At 37.8% G+C, this 17,413-nt stretch overlaps 1 protein-coding gene across 7 annotated transcripts in view; it reads left to right on the top strand.

Annotated features, from left to right (window-relative positions):
* acbd6 (acyl-CoA binding domain containing 6) overlaps positions 1 to 17,413 on the top strand; it is a 183,064-nt gene that overhangs the window by 62,816 nt on the left and 102,835 nt on the right. For 3 of the 7 annotated variants that reach the window (XM_072573528.1, XM_072573521.1, XM_072573524.1), the window contains 3 exons: positions 262 to 367; positions 565 to 686; positions 5,093 to 5,182. In XM_072573528.1, the coding sequence (XP_072429629.1) occupies positions 262 to 367; positions 565 to 686; positions 5,093 to 5,182 (318 nt within the window). Of the gene's footprint in view, positions 1 to 261; positions 368 to 564; positions 687 to 5,092; positions 5,183 to 8,408; positions 8,635 to 17,413 lie in introns of those variants that run through there. The other 4 variants (XM_072573525.1, XM_072573522.1, XM_072573523.1 and 1 more) reach the window with 3 other exon arrangements.

The following is a 17,413-nucleotide window of genomic DNA, read 5'->3' as shown; positions in this document are numbered from 1 at the left end:
GCTTGGAGAAGTTGGGTGCTTTTAATTTCATTTAATTCAATTTTTGTGGAACATTTATGAAGCATAGAGATTGAAAATAAGATGAAAATTTTACTTTCAGTTTAATTTGGAGGAGAAAATAGGAGTTAAATGCTTTCATTGCCTAAACAACAAAATGAGAAGGTGGTCATGTGTCATCTCAATATTTTTAGTATCCATTTTGCAATTTCTTTTGAGCTTTGTTATAACTGGTATGAAAATATTTTGTTTCATTTCTTACAGGGACGAAGACAAAACCATATTTGATCATTGCAGAGAGAACAATATTGACCATATTTTGAAAGCCCTTTTATCCGAGAATGTGGACGTTAACTTGAAGGACGAAGAGGTATGTTTTCCAAAGCATTGACTTTGATTCATTGCTGATTTCTACTCAACATTGCATACTTACTTTGCAAGAATATTTAAATTCTCAATGATTTGTTCATTTGATAGAAATTCACATTCTCTATAGATGTGTTGTGGAGCAGAAGGTTTTTTATAAACATTTAGTCATAATATAATATATTTTCTCTGTTGCTACAGGTTACAGATACAAATAGAAAGGGTGAAGTCTACTTCTGCACTGAAGCTATACATTATTCCCCGTGTCTGCGTGGGTTTCCTCCAGGTGCTCCGGTTTCCTCCCACAGTATAAAGATGTGCAGGTTAGGTGAATTGGCCATATTAAATTGCTCATAGTGTTCAGGGATATGTAGATTAGGTGCATTAGTCAGGGGAAATGTAGAGTAATCGGGTAGGGGAATGGGTCTGGGTGAGGTATTCTTCAAAGGGTTGGTGTGGACTTGTTGGTGCAAATGGCCTTCTTTCACACTATTGGGATTCTATGATAATAATTATTTGTATGCCTGGAGAAGCAGTTACACTTTGATATTGAAGTTAACAATCCACTTGCAGATTCAGCTAACATAGAGTCAAAGTTGTGATGCTGCCAGCAATAGTTCTCAGGACAGGTATCGCATATGTCGATAGTGGTCTGACATGGATGGCCACAGTACCAGTTTGAGTTGCTCCACCAACATTGATCTTTCTCTAATATTTTTACCTGGAGGGAGTCGAAAAATGTGTTGCTGGAAAAGCGCAGCAGGTCAGGCAGCATCCAAGGAGCAGGAGAATCGACGTTTCGGGCATAAGCCCTTCTTCCTGAAGAAGGGCTTATGCCCGAAACGTCGATTCTCCTGCTCCTTGGATGCTGCCTGACCTGCTGTGCTTTTCCAGCAACACATTTTTCAGCTCTGATCTCCAGCATCTGCAGTCTTCACTTTCTCCTACCTGGAGGGAGTCACCCAGTGAAGCATTAAGGAAATACAGTCTTGGGTTGAAGATATTTTACTGAGTTCATTTGCTTCACGATTCAAACAAGATCTAAATTTGTTTTTGTTTTAAGTCTCTTCTGGTCAATTTCTTAATCAAGTAAATGCTTTTGAGTTGTAGTTAATGAAACAGCTGAAAGCAATGTTAAGATTATATTGCTGGTTTTGTAACTAAATAATGCCAATAGTTTTTTTTTAATGTTGATTGTATTGAGTATACCAGTGATAGAAAGCATGTGCATTTGAACTAGCAAAATCTAGCTTTCTTGCAGAGTACCAATCATGTTTTTAATATGAGGTTTTCAAATTTCATGTCTAATTTTTGAGTCAACTGAATCCATGCTCTGAAAAAAAGCACTTTGAACTGCAATTCCTTTTTCATGAAAGATGTGGATATGCCAATATCTGTACTTTTTCAAGAGTTAAGTGGCGCCATCATCAAATACTCCTTTTTTTTACCAGAAAGTGTTGCTGAATCCAAATAGATTTTTTGAGTGTGTGTTATACACAGCCTTCTCCACTTGACAACAATGGAGAGCACAGTACGACCGCCACAGCCAGTAACAGCAGGCTAAACTTTTGTCAGTATTGGTCAGTGCATTATAGTTTTATAAAACAATGACTTAAGCTCATTATTTACTTTATAGAGTATGTAAGTGTCCCTTATAATTTGACTCTGAAATTTGACAAGCAGAGAATATTTTAGGCTATTTTCTGGCTGGAGTTCAATGGACATGAGCAGTAGAGGGCAGCATCTGATCGCAACAAATCAATGCAAGTCGTTAATACCAGTATGAACATCTTCTCCCTTGTTAAAAGAATGAATTTTGCCACACACTTGAATAGCTGAAGTCTTTACACATTCATGGATTGAGACACTCAGAATTCAGCAGGGTTCTTTTGAAAACACAGATCAAATATCTATCTTTTCAACCATGACAACTCTCTTACTCTTTGAATGATGTAATTTCAGCAACTGCTTGAATTTGCATCATGCTGTGGTATTGAAATTCCTTGTTAACCTCAGACAAATATATGATCTCCAAAGAGCAATTAACTCTTCCTTATTGCAAACTGTTAGTTATGCTTATGCCATATTGGATTAACCTGAGTTTTGGTATGCAAAGGTCATTTGACTTTTGTTTAGGCAGGAAGATCTCCCAATCATGGGACAGCTTATGAATGAGTGACAGCTGCATCTGGATACATCTGAGTAGAACTTCTAGCTAGTTTCTAAAGCCGTTATGTAAGAATAACAGACAAAATGAGTATTTAAAGACCACTTCGCAACACCGAGATTTGTCAGCTTTTAGGAGTAGAAATATCCAGACTGAACTAGCTGATGGGATTGTGAGGACTGGAACTACCAGATTTTGTGGATGAAACAGGCTAGCTGTTCTGTAGCAAAAGTTATTGTGGTCCCATATGTGCTGAGTGAGATGACTGCTATATCTGAATTTTGGTCTGACAGTCTGCCTTGCTTTTCCTTTTGATTTGTATAATGTGATCACCTTGTCCTTTTAAATCTAACCAGATCGATCAGCTTATGCTTACTATAGATTTGACTAAGTTCATCCTTTGCTGTACAGTTAAAATGTATCTGGTTGGTAATAGGCTTTATCACAACCTGGTTAAATTTGGTAGTTCATTTCAATTTTCTGTCCCTTTCACTGAAAACTGATCCCTTGCCATGTAACTTGATCCATGGACCTAGCCTACTTGGCTTAGTTCATTTTCTTCATAGTTGGAGTTTGCATGTAAGCACAGGTAGGAAACATAACTTTCTGAGATAATATATTGGCAAAGTGAAAAGTGCAAACAACATTTACAATATATTGATGGATTATGAATGTAATATTAAGTTGAATAGTGCATTGATGTCAGGGACTTCATCTCTAAAATTCAGCTCTATGTTAAGTTTGGAGTAAGGCCATAATGTGTACTAGAACTGAATAATCATGGCAGTATCTGAATTGATCATTGGTGAATAAGTTTTGCTTGATGGCTCCACCAGGTGCTCCGGTTTCCTCCCATAGTCCAAAAATGTGCAGGTTAGGTGAATTGGCCATGCTAAATTGCCCGTACTGTTAGGTGAAGGGATAAATGTAGGGGAATGGGTCTGGGTGGGGAATGGGTCTGGGTGGGTTACTCTTCGGAGGATCGGTGTGGACTTGTTGGGCTGAAGGGCCTGTTTCCACACTCTAAGTAATCTAATCTAATCGTAATCTATTCTTATATTATCTGCTGTATAGCTGTCCCTATTTGCTTATATGAGCACACTAATATTCTTGATGCCATCAGTTAATTTGAGTGGTTTAGACTCATGGCCCCTTTTTAGTCTTGCCGAGGTCTGTTGGACTGTGTTGTTAGGTCATTTATTTGCTTGGTTTAGTGGCTGTTTCATACCACTTTGTGTTGTGGCTCCAACACAATAGAATAAGGTGAAATGGGTTAAATAAAGTATGTTTGTGAATACTCCACTTCAACCTTGTTGCTAATTGATCCTGAAGTTAAATACAGGATTGAGTCTGTTCCAAAGTGGAGTTCATCTTCATTTTTCAATGGACTTCTTCGTGGGATGTGGATGTTGTTGGCTAGGCCAACATTTATTGCCCATTCCTAATTTCTCTTGAAGACCTAGTGAGTTGCCTCCTTGAATGGTTGATTTCCTTAACACTATGGGTATACAGCCCACCAGCAAAGGAAATCAAGGATTTCAGTTTGAATTCAATAATAACAACAAATATCTGGAATTAAGAGTCTAATGATGACCATGAATCCATTATCAATTGCCATCTGGTTCACTATTATCCTTTAGAGAAGGAATCCCCCATCCTTACCTGGTCTGGCCAGCATGTGACTGCAGACCCCAGTAATGTGATTGGCTCTTAGCTATTTTCTGGACAATGAGGGATGCGCAATAAATGCTGGCCTAGCCAAGAATTTTTTTTTTTAAAAAGTGCTTGACTTAAATACAGTGAAGGAATGGCAATATAGTTCCAAGTCAGGATGGTGTGTGGCTTTGAGGGAACTTGCAGCTGGTGGTATTTCCATGCATCTGTTTTCCTTGTTTTTTCCAACTGGTAGATATCATGTGTTGAGAAGGTCCTATCAAAGCTGCCTGGGTGAGTTGCTGCACTGCACTTTGCAGCATGAATTGAAAGCGAAAACTCACCAACTAACTCCCCTTCCCTCTTTTGACTGGATTGTCAAGATGACTGCCTCTTATCTCTTCAGTATACTAGTGATTTATGTTAAAGTACCGGAAAACATTGCGCAAAATTAAAAATGTTGCCATCGGCTATGCGTAGGTTTTAAAAAAACATGGGAAGATGTATTTAAAGTTTCAAGATCCAATTTTCCATCAATATGTTCAGCAAGTTAGTTCACAATGCTGCATTACATTTTGGAATATTGTGCTGTTGACCACGCCAGTCTAAAAACACACTCTGAGAAGAAACACTACCAGCTCTGAGAATGCTATCAGCTTTGCTGTCTAAGTTGTCTGTGAAATCCAAAGCAAAATTAATAATTATAAGTGGGATGAATCTGATATTAAGTGTTGAACATTGTGAGTATTGATCCTTGCAAAAGTCAACATTCTAAGAAACCTCAGATCAATGCTGACACTTTGGTTTTTGTTGTTTTGGGATTATGATTTTGTGTTGATGTGATAGTTGAGTGGCTGTAAATAAACTTCCACTAATTCTTTATATCTCCCTTTAAATTTCTTCATGTAGGGAAGAGCCCTACTACATTGGGCATGTGATCGAGGTCATAAAGATCTGGTTGGCATGTTGCTCCAACAAAAAGCTGAAATCAACAGTCAGGTGAGTTGACAAGCCACCAGTCTTAGACTTCATTGAGTGTTATTTCTAATAGTTGGCCTTTATGATTTGTATGACAAATTTGGCTGATTCTTGTTTTTTAAAGTGTGAAATGAAAACAAATTATTTTCCCTATTATAACTTACTTTTATGTTTTAAGAGCAACAGCATTACGATGAGCATTAACGTCTCATTATTGTATGAACATGCAATATTGTTCTGAAATTGAAAGCAGTTTAATAAAACAACAACTGCTGTGGTTCATCAACATAAAGGATAGTGTAATATGTTTTCTCATAATACATTATAAGAATTTGTAACTGTTTCTTTTGCTCTTAGCACAGTAAGACATTGCTTTTAAAAATATTTTTGAATGGTTATTTAGCATGTAAATAGATATGTGAAAGTAGATCATTTGACATGAGTAATGGTGAATTATTGGGTTTGCTTCCCTTCTAGGGTAAATATATCTAATTACTCCAACTGGGAAATTAACCCATTAAACACCCCTCTGGGCGCGAAACCTCCATTGTTTGTATTTCCATTCTCTTGAGATAAGAAATCGCATGAGTTTTTTAAAAAAATGCTATGCTAGTAAAGTAGAAATATGTCACACCTCTGATTTTGGGGATCACATTGAAGCCTTGAGATGAAACCACTTCTGTTGAAATCTGCTTACTTTAATGCTGAGGCCCAGATCTTATAATAGTGATCCCACTAGAGTGACATAACAGTTAACTTTCAAAGGAGGTGGATCAGGTCCCAGTTTGTTTTTCTCCTAACGTGCATGAAACAAACCTTGTAAATCTATTGTTTTAAGATTTTTGTTGCTGAGGATTATTTAACATGTTAATAGGACAAGTTTGGAGGAGCTAATGAATAGGAAGTGCTTTCAGTTGTGCAAAAACCTTCTCACTCCACAAAATATCCAGGGTTGAAGTGATTTTTTTTCATTCTCAAGCAGGACTGCCTCGTGGGATTAATTTTCCAATTTTGGAGACTTTTGATTTGATTTACTAAATGAGTTGCTAGATGAAATTTTGTTAAAATCTTTGTGCTTTGCGAACCCAGCTCTCTAGATGGAGTCAGGTTGCATTCCAGTGCTGGCTGGGGGGAGCTGTGAAGGGGGTATTAACCACAATTATCACACTTGCCAATTACTCTGATAATGTTGGACAATGTCTCTTCACTCCTTTTTTTGTCATTTTAAATCCTGTTCACAAATTGTAGTTTGCTGCAAATCCTAGCAACAGATTGGAGTATTCCAGATCACAATTGGGAACTGAATTCCTTTTCTTTATCTTTCTTTGTAAATGAGAAAATCATTGAAAACAAGGTGCCAAGATTTAAATGATTCTTTAAAAAAGAATTTCAATTTATTTTTAGCCTCTTGAGGTTTTTTGTGTGTCATTTTCAGAAAACTGTTTGATTAAGGGAGACATTTTAATGAAATCCTGAGCTAACCGAGTGTGATATTATGGTTTATGAAATTGGTTTATTTCTAATTTAGATCTTGCAGACCAAACTGAAAAGAAAATACTTCCTTTGGCAGGTGGTCTGTCTTGATTTGGTACCAACTCCAGATTAGTGACCATAGCTGAGCAGAAACTCTCATCATAGTTGCAAACTGACCTGCTTATAAACTATGCTGGTTACTGCAGGATTTCGGGGAGTGGGTGTACTATTGGTGCTGGGAAGGGAGTAAAGGGCACTAAAGGCAGGTTTTACTTTGTGACATAACAGGAATAATAATGTTGCCACAATTGGAGAAAACTTGTCTTGAATTTAGCAATATTCACGAGGCCGTTTTGTTATTATATGCTGGGTGCAATATGATGGTCAAAAATGAAAACAAAGCCCTGTTGAAACTTAGCCAGTCTGACCACATCTGTGGAGAGAGAAACAGAGATAACATCCTGAGTTTGAAATGACTTATTTGGGAACTGAAATATGCTTATTCCAGATTTATAATATCTGCTGCACTTTGCTTTTATTATGCTGGTACAAGAATCTGCTGATTGTCTGACTTAAGCCTTACACTTTGTAATATGTTACTGTGATAAATACAAAATAATTCCAACCAGTGGGTAAATATGTTTTTTGACAGTTGCTAAGTTATCAACACTAATATGAGAGCTCAGGGAAACTGATTAGACAGAGATGACCTTTCCTAAGAATATAAAATCTCTGCTGTTTGTCGAACTACTTCGGTCAATGCTTCAGGGTTTGTTAGGTTTTTATCATTCTTAAATTTATTTCAGAAATTTCTCTGCTACTAGAAATGTTCTTAGGTGTCAGCAAATGCAACTTTTTTGAAAATAGCTTTATGTTGCGCATGTGCACGTATAAAGAAAATTGGAGAAGATTGTAAAGATCATTGTCAATGGACATTCTGTAAATTGTGAAGTATTGGAAATGAAACACTGATTGGGTTTCAGAAGCTTATAGATTCTGCAGGAACAGGGCAATAGAATTTGCACAGTTTTTAGGTCCTTAGATGGATTGAACTATGTGATGATAGAGTGATTCATGACATTTGGGGATGTGAATATGGGAAATTAGAATATACAGTACCTTCTTTGGAAAACTGAGATGGGAAAGTTCAGAGGGAATGGAAGATTCATTAATCAACTTCCATTGCACTTAGTAACTACCATCCCCAATATTAAAGCTTGCATGATACAGTAATAAAAATAAGATCAAAAGAAGTAATGATAATATAGCTCACTGCATTTCAGTTAGGAACATAATAGCAGTAGGAATAGGCCATTCAGCCCTTTGAGCCTATTCTGCCATTCTAGATTGTAGCTGATCGTCAACCTCAACAGCAAATTCCATAATATCGACAAATCCCTTGGTGCCATTAGTAACTAGAAGTCTCACAAGTTCCCTGGACCTGTGAGACAGCACAGGTGTCACTGAATTACTGTCACTGTGCCACTCACACCATTATATTTTACCTAATCAGTGCTGTATAAAACATGCATTATCTTTTGAAGTTTGTAATTTTTGTAATTTTTATTTCAAAATCAAAGCACATCATTTATCAGAATATGTGTGCAGTAAGAATTTCTGGTTTGTGTTATTAACCAATGTATTCCAGTGGTATAGGGATATGTAATGTTCACAAGTGAATATGGGAAGGGTTAAACACTGCAGACCAGTATGATTTGTTAAATTATCTGTGTGATTTGCAGTGGCATTGTCTGATGTTCTTTATCTGCTACAGGTGTACAGAGGACAAAAAGTTCAGATGTGAAAGCAGCAGCTATTCAGAAACTTGAAACAGGATACCAGTAATATATTGGCCTTTTTATACATCAGTGCACTCCCTTTGGAAAATGACCTGAGGCCAACAATTTTACCTTAGTTCAAGAGACTTAGAGTGGCTGGCTTCATGGAGCATTGGACCAATCTATATAATTCATTTAGATCTAAATAAACCCTGTCTTTTTTTTCTCATTGCTCATATTTTCTTTAAATTGTTGATGGTTTTCTTGCTTGTTTTATTCCGTGTGCATTTATCAAATAAGATTGTAATAAAGAAGAGTACCATACGTAAACCTGTAAAATAGAACAGTTAATTACCTTGATCAGCTTTTCTGATTATTTTTGCCCCTTTTCATCTTTTTACATGATTTATGTTGATGGCCTCTTCAGAAGAAGTAAGATGAAGGAGCTACTGAATATCATAATGTGAAGGAACCTGTTACTATTCCTATTAGCAGTATGACCATTTGACCTAGGGGTGCCTTGTAATTAAACACTGTTTGTTAGTTTAGCTTCCTGGCACTGCCACGTTCAATAACTCGGTTTTAATGATATCATCAGAAAATTCCTTAAGGCAAAAACACAAGTGACTGACTGACTGACTGACTGTTTAATTTAATCAATGCTTTTTAATTGTTTTAATGACTGATGAAGGGTTTTTTGCCCGAAATGTGGATTTTCCTGCTCCTCGGATGCTGCCTGACCTGCTGTGCTTTTCCAGCGCCACTCTAATCTAGACTCCAATGATATTGGGTCCACTTGGGCAGGAGTAATTTTTAAAAAAAGCAAGTGAAAAAGGCGTTGGTAAGAGTAATGGACAGATCTTAAATCAATAGCTACTCTGTAGTAAAGGCCATAAATCAGCAAAAAATAGGAGCATGTAAAAATACAACGTTAATTGTGGATGACTTTAATCTTCATGTTGATTAGAAAGGATAGCTATGACAATAAATTCACAGCATGCATAAAGGATAGTTTCTGAGAGGAATACGTCATGGAACAAACCAGGGACCAGGCTGACTTGGATGTGATAATGGTTAATGAAGCATACATATGGCCTTGCGGGAAAAGGTACCCAAGAAGTAGTGATCATAATATGATTAAATTTAATATTCATTTTTAGAGTGAAAAGCTTGAAAATAACTATGTTTAACTTAAATACAAGGAATTACAATGAAATGAGGATAGTGTTACCTAACGTGAGCTGGGGGGGATAGGTTAGCAGAAATGACAGTAAGCAAGCAGTGGCAGACATTTAGGGGGCAATCTATGTCTCATAGCAATAATATATCCCAGTTAGAAGGAAAGGCTCTGAGGGATAAACCAAGCCTAGCAGAAGTAAAGGAGAGTATTAAATTGAAAGAAAAATCATAGAAGAAGGAAAATGTCAGTTATAGCCTTGAAGACTGGGAAAAATCCAGCATCTAGCAAAAGAAGACTAAAGTGATAAAGAGACAGAGCACAAAGTACACGGGCAAAATAATGAGGAATATAAAAACTGACAATAAGAGCCTCTTTAAATATCTAAAAAGAAAGAGAGAGGTGAAAGTGAACATAAGCTCCTTCGAAAATGAATCTGGGAAGATAGTTCTCTGGAACAAGGAAATGGCAGATGAGTTAAACAAATATTTTGCAACCGTCTTTACGGTGGAAGGTACTTCAAACTTCCCATTAATACTAAAGAATACAGGAACAAGTTAAATACCATCATCACTTTTAGAGAAGTAGTATTAGACAAACTAATGGGACTACAGTCATACAAGTCCCTGGCCATTTTGGCCTGCATCCGATCATTTTAAAAGAGAAAGCTGCAGAGATAGTGGATGCATTGATTGTAATTTTCCAAAAATCTTTTGATCCTGGAGAAGTATGGGAGGATTTAAAAACTGCCAATGTGACAGAAGGAAGGTAGGCAAAAAGTGGATAACTGTAGTCCAATTAGCCTAACATCTACTGTGGAAAAGTATTGGAATCCATTATTACTGACATTATAGCACAATCGTAATCTAATTAAGCAGAGTCAGCATGGCTAATGTGGAAATCATGTCTGACTAATTTATTAGAGTTTTTCAAGGAAGTCTAAAGCAAGGTGGATAGTTGGGACAGGGGTGTGGAACCAGTAGATGTGCTGTACTGGGACTTCCAGAAGGCATTTGACAAGATACCTCACACAAGGTTAAGTCATGAATGGGGATAGGGGTTCTTTTTCAGGTTGGCAACCTGTGACTAGTGGGGTTCCACAGGGATTAGTGCCAGGGCCACAATATACATTAACGACTTGGAGGAAGTGAATGTACTGTAGACAAATTTGCACACAACACAAAAATAGATGGAAAGGCTAGTTGTAAAAGGAATACAAACATTTTACAGAGAGATATTGATAGGTAAGTAAGTGGACAAAAAGTTGGCAAATATATCTCTGCTGGGCAGCATGGTGGCTCAGTGGTTAGCACTGCTGCCTCACAGCACCAGGGTCCCGGGTTCGATTCCAGCCTCAGGTGATTGTCTGTCTGTTTGGAGTTTGTACATCCTCCTTGTGTTTGTGTGGGTTTCCTCCAGATGCTCCGGTTTCCTCCCACAGTCCAAAGATGTGCAGGTCAGGTGGATTGGCCGTGCTAAATTGCTCATAGTGTTAGGTGTATTAGTCAGAGGGAAATGGGTCTGGGTGGGTTACTCTTCGGAGGGTCGGTGTGGACTTGTTGGGCCGAGAGGCCTGTTTCCAAACTGTAGGGAATCTAATCTAATCGTATAATGTGGAAAAATGCAAAGTTGTTCATTTACAAGGGAGAACAAAAGAACAGATTATTATTTATGTGGACAAAATTGCAAAAGGCTGCCATTCAAAGGGATGTGGTGGTACCTGTACACAAAATGTAGAAAGCTAGCACACAGGTGCAGCAGAAAATCAGGAAGGCTAATGAAATGTTGACCCTTATTTCATGGGGGTTAGAGTATGAGAATAGGGAGGTCTTACTGCAACTGTACAAGGTGCAGGTGAGTCTACATCTAGAGTACTGTGAGCAGTTTTCGTCCCACTATTTAAGGAACATATCATTTCATAGGAAACAGTTCAGAGGGTTTGTGAATTATGCAAGAGTTGGGACTCTGCTCACTGAATTTTGGAAGAATAGGAGGTGATCTCATTGAAGCATGTAAGATGCTTGAGGCTTGACAGGGCAAATGCTGAGAGGATGTTTCACCTCATGGGAGAGTCCAATACTACTGAGCATTGTCTCAAACTCAGATGAGGAGAAATTTCTTCTGTCAGACGATTAAGAATCTTTGGAACTCCTTGCCACATAGAACTGTGGAGGCAAAGTTCTTGAGTATATTTAAGGCTAAAATAGATAAATTATTGATTAATAAGGAATCAAAGGTTATGGGGAAACTGAGGAAAGTGGACATGAGGAATGTCAAATCAGCCACGATCCTCTGGAGTTGCAGAGCAGGCTCAAGGGGCTGAACGGCCAGTCCTTTTTCTATTTCCTATGGTCTTAACATCTTATTGTAGATAAGAGAATAATGCCTTCTTTGAGAACCACGTGGCCTTTTTATTTTTTGATGCTCTCTTCAGTGTTATGGTGGGCATGCAACAATGCTAGTTTATTGCATCTCTGAATAGAGATTGACCTTGACCCAGCAAGTGCTAAATCTGTGAGTTAGTCTGGAAGATTATGTAGTCCTGAATACTCCACTCAATGTGTTATAATTATTTTTTATGTCACTATATAGAACACGAGTGGATGGAATATCATGTGGCTTGTTTAATTTGAGGTTTCCTGTTCCTATGTAATGGAGTCTTGAAGGTTCAGTACTGCTAATAATAAATAATTTAGAAATAATGCTTTACCATGAATCAGAACAAATTATGATGTCCTACTGGATAGCTTCTTTCATAATTTGTAGTACATATGGTAGACTCGTTCAGAAGGTCAGGAGGAATGGGGTACAGGGAAATTTAGCTGTCTGGATACAGAATTGGCTGGTCGAACGAAGACAGCGAGTGGTAGTGGAAGGAAAGTATTCTGCCTGGAAGTCAGTGGTGAGTGGTGTTCCACAGGGCTCTGTTCTTGGGCCCCTACTCTTTGTAATTTTTATTAATGGCTTGGATGAGGAGATTGAAGGATGGGTTAGCAAGTTTGCAGACGACACAAAGGTTGGAGGTGTCGTTGACAGTATAGAGGACTGTTGTAGGCTGCAGCGGGACATTGACAGGATGCAGAGATGGGCTGAGAGGTGGCAGATGGAGTTCAACCTGGGTAAATGTGAAGTGATGCATTTTGGAAGGTCGAACTTGAAAGTTGAGTACAGGATTAAAGATGGGATTCTTGGCAGTGTGGAGGAACAGAGGGATCTTGGTATGCAGGTACATAGATCCCTCAAAATTGCCACCCAAGTGGACAGGGTTATTAAGAAAGCATATGGTATTTTGGCTTTCATTAACAGGGGTATTGAGTTTAAGAGCAGTGAGATTTTGTTGCAGCTCTATAAAACCTTGGTTAGACCGCACATGGAATATTGTGTCCAGTTCTGGTCGCCCTATTATAGGAAAGATGTGGATGCTTTGGAGAGGGTTCAGAGGAGGTTTACCAGGATGCTGCCTGGACTGGAGGGCTTATCTTATGAAGAGAGGTTGACTGAGCTCGGACTTTTTTCATTGGAAAAAAGAAGGAAGAGAGGGGACCTAATTGAAGTGTACAAGATAATGAGAGACATAGATAGAGTTGATAGCCAGAGACATTTTCCCAGGGCATAAATTGTTAACATGGGGGGTCATAGATTTAAGCTGTTTGGCGGAAAGTATAGAGGGGATGTCAGAGGCAGGTTCTTTAGGCAGAGAGTTGTGAGAGCATGGAATGCGTTGCCAGCAGCAGTTGTGGAAGTGAGGTCATTGGGGATATTTAAGCGACTGCTGGACATGCATATGGTCACAGAAATTTGAGGGTTCGTGCATTAAGTTTACCTTACCTGAGGATCAATGGTTGGCACAACATCATGGGCTGAAAGGCCTGTTCTGTGCTGTACTGTTCTATGTTCTGTATGTTCTATATGTAGCTATGTGGGCTTTATTGTAGCCTGTTGTCAACACATGAAGATATTTTTCTTCCCTTATTGTTGTGCCTGGAATTATTTAGGCTGTAGCTTACTAAGTAGTGTTATGACATTGGCTGAACACCCCCTGCTAATTTAAACCAGCAACACAGAAAAGATGTACCCTGTGTTGTTATTTGCAAAAATTCAAGAGGCAAAGAACTGTCCCAAAAGTCACTATTAAAAGCAAAAAATTAACTTTTTTTAAAGTCTAACAGAGAATAATTAACTGTCAACTATTTACAACTCCTTTCTCCAAACTATATTATTACCTCCCCCTCTGCAATACTGGTCTGATAAAACGTCCGATTACGATTTATCGAAAAATTCAAATTTCAAAACCAGCCAGCTGTGAAATCTCCTCTTTATATCTTCCTGTAGATTTGCTCTCCAGGTCAGTGTCAATGTTTTTTTTTTCTGTACAAATTCGCTCTAAGATAGGTACCTCTCAAAGAGTTCTTACTAGCGGCCTGCACCTGTTGGTCTATTGGCAGTTCTCCCCAACTGCTCATTTTGTTTTCCAGTTTTATACCACAAAACATTGGATTGTTTCATTGGTTTTAATATTGTCAAAATGCCAAATTCAAACTTGGTATCTTGGGTCATAGTTTAAACTGATTGACTGAATTTGAATTTGTTTTTGTCTCATAGCAACCCAGCCAGTTCCGACCAAGTGTTACATTGTTACCTTATTCCAGACTCTCTATTCCTCTCTAAGTCCTTGCTAGCTTTCAACTCTCTTAAAGGTACACTACCCCTTACCCCTTCATAACAGTAGGGAGCACAGACCATTTATTACAGTGATCAGCAATAGAAAACTGACAGGAGTACCAATAAACTTATTTGATTTCTACCAAAGAAAGGAAATAGCATTTTGTGTTAATGCAAGATACAGGAAGTAAATTCTAGCAAGTAAGGTATAAAGTCTGGTAGAACATTTGCCTTTTTTTTTAAATTTCCATACGTATTGATGATTATTAATTAGGGATTCAATGAGGTTTGTGCCCAAACCGTAAAACACTTACAAACTAAGTTTGGTGGTAGACACTCATAAAATCTTCCTGTGGCTGGAGTCATACCTGGCACAAAGGAGAATATGGTTTTGATAGTCAGAAGTAAGCCATCACAGCTCTGGGATTGTTACTGTGTTCTCTGGTTAATGTCCTCAGCTTTTTTCAGCAGCTCCTTTTAAGAACCTTTCCTTTCTTAAAAGATACGATATGGTGCTATTCACTGAAGATTGTGATATTTGACTTTATTTATGACGAAGCAGCCCATCACAGTCTGTAACAGGACTCAGACAAAATGCAGCCTTGTGTTAAGAGGCAGGTAACGATTACTTCCTAGGAGAAAGATATAGCTACCTTTTCCTAACTTTCAACGGTCCTTCCATTTGCAATGTCATCATTATTATCATCCTGAAGTTTAACTAGCATAACCATATCATCACAGACATGAAAGAGCAGAGCATAGATTAGATTTGCTGTTGAATGGGACATCTTCTGATGTCTCAAAGTTGCTTTGCCATCTGGAAGACAGAGACTGATGGAATATTCATAACTCATCTGGATAGACATCCATTATGAGTACAGTATTTATTTGCTCTTGGCGGCACTGTGGCAAATCATCAAGCATACTTCAATCATAACTTTTGAGCTTTTCAGCTTCCACCACTAAGAAGGACAAGGCTATCCCAAACTGAAAACCAAAGAAACTGTGATGCTGGAAATCGGAAACAAGATTCAGAAATTACGGGAAAAATCTCAGTATGGAGACAAAGTAGAGTTAACATTCTGAAAAAGGGTCACTAGACCTGAAACGTTAACTCTGCTTTCTTTCCACAAATGCTGCCAGATCTGCTGAATTTTTCTAGCAATTTCTGATTTTGTGTCATCCCAAACTTTGCTGCCCGGTCCTAAATTGTACTAAATCCCTTATATTAACCACTCATTAGTTTCTGGCTAAATAACACCTCCCACTTTAAAATTCTTCTTTTTGATTTTGAATCCCTCTTTGGCTTCCTGTCATATTATTTATGCATTTTTTTACAGCCTTTGAACTATCTACAGTCCTCTGTTTCTGGCCTGTTGAGTAATCCTGATTTTAATTTTCTATTGTTGGTAGCTCTGCCCTCACCTGTCAAGGCTTTTGGTCATCTGCCTTAATATCTTACACTCTTTGTGGCATTTTTACTACGTTAAATATGTTATAGAATTCAACCTTGCTACAGAAATACAAGTTTTTGCTGTCTGACTCGCCTGGAATGCTCTATATTTATTAAAGCATCATTACATTAGAAATGTAAGAGGTCTTTGCAGGGCAAGTAGAAGTGAGCCATAAATGCAGTTTTGTTGGTATGATACAAATTTTGGGAAATAAAAGATTATAAATTTGGGTGCAGTGCTTTTTCTAGCTAGCTTCCACAGAACTTGCTCATTGATATTGGGGATTAATTTAAAATACACATTAAAAAGCAATAGCACAAAGCTCACTCAACTTTACATTCTTGATCTCTGAATTTCTAATGTCGTGAATATCCTAGACATTATTGAAAAATTGTTTAATGTACCTTTTATTTTTTCCAGCTATGGTTATCTTGTATCTTGCATCTGCTGCTATTCAGCATAAAGCTCTATTAGGTGAATAAGTGCCTATTTAGGGATGCGATGATAACTTTAACTGCTTTAACAAATCGGCTTATTATTCCACTAATAATGTTGGCTATAAAGGAATGAATTATCCTGACATGCACTGTCATCATTTTCTCTCTCTGGGTTCTCCACTTTCCCCCTTGATATCAGGGATATGAAGTAGATCTCTCAGCCTCAAGCCTCCAACCTGCACACAGCACAATATGCCAGAACTGAACTGTTTGCATGATAAGTCAAGATGTTGCTGTTCTGTGATGATTGTGTAATTTAGTTTAAACTGTACTGTTAACTGTGAGGCAAGATACTGAGTATCCAGAAGTAGTGTTTGAAACTTGTGCTGAATGCGTGCCATGAGGACACCATATTTTAATTCTTTTGCCTCTATACATAAAATATGCTAGTGTTCTAATGGATATGTCGATCCTTGTTTAATATTATGAACATTATGTCTACTCCCAGGAGTGATTTTATGCAACTTAAGATTTATTAGAAATTGATATTGGCAGAAAAAAATCAAGTTTTCCAATTAAATACATGAATGTCTAATTTCTCAAGATACTTTCTATGTTTGTTGCCACCAAAGCTTTATTTATTATTAAAATAACATGATCCATGAGCTGCTCTTTCCATGACTCCTATGTTTGCTAATTATAATTGCTACAGTCAGAGAGAGCAGGGGAGTTAGTGAGGCAGTCTATTGGATTGAAATTCATAACTTAATTGAGGTCAGAGTCCAGAGCTCAGAGAACAAAAGTCTTAACTGGGACATGGCTGATCAATAGTAATAAATATCTGGCTTGGCTACAAGCAGTTTATTGTGAGGGATTAGCACAGTCTGTAGAGTTTGAGAAACCGAGGGACTGGGATCTAAACGAGCTGCCAGACGTTCATTAGCATGATTGGTGGGATCCTTGCTCCCTTTTAGTAGCTCTGCTGGGAGATGCACTAACAGCAAAATAAGAATGACTGGTATGAAGGCCACTTGCCTTGGTGTTTTTCCATTGGTGTATTCTATACTTTTCTGAAAGTGACAATTGTTTTGTCTTTTACCAGCCTTTCCCAACTGTACCACATATCAATAGCCATCTCATCATTAATGCTATTAATATCTTATTGGACATGCTGTTCAGTTCAGAGCAAAGCAAAAATCTGAATAAAGTGCATGTGGATGATAAACTTCATTCTAGGGTTCTTAAGAGTGGCTAATTAATGAGTAGACATG

Source organism: Chiloscyllium punctatum, chromosome 7 (genome assembly GCF_047496795.1).
Source record: "Chiloscyllium punctatum isolate Juve2018m chromosome 7, sChiPun1.3, whole genome shotgun sequence".
In the NCBI taxonomy this organism is placed as follows: Eukaryota; Metazoa; Chordata; class Chondrichthyes; order Orectolobiformes; family Hemiscylliidae; genus Chiloscyllium; species Chiloscyllium punctatum.
This window is presented reverse-complemented; position numbering and strand designations above follow the sequence as displayed.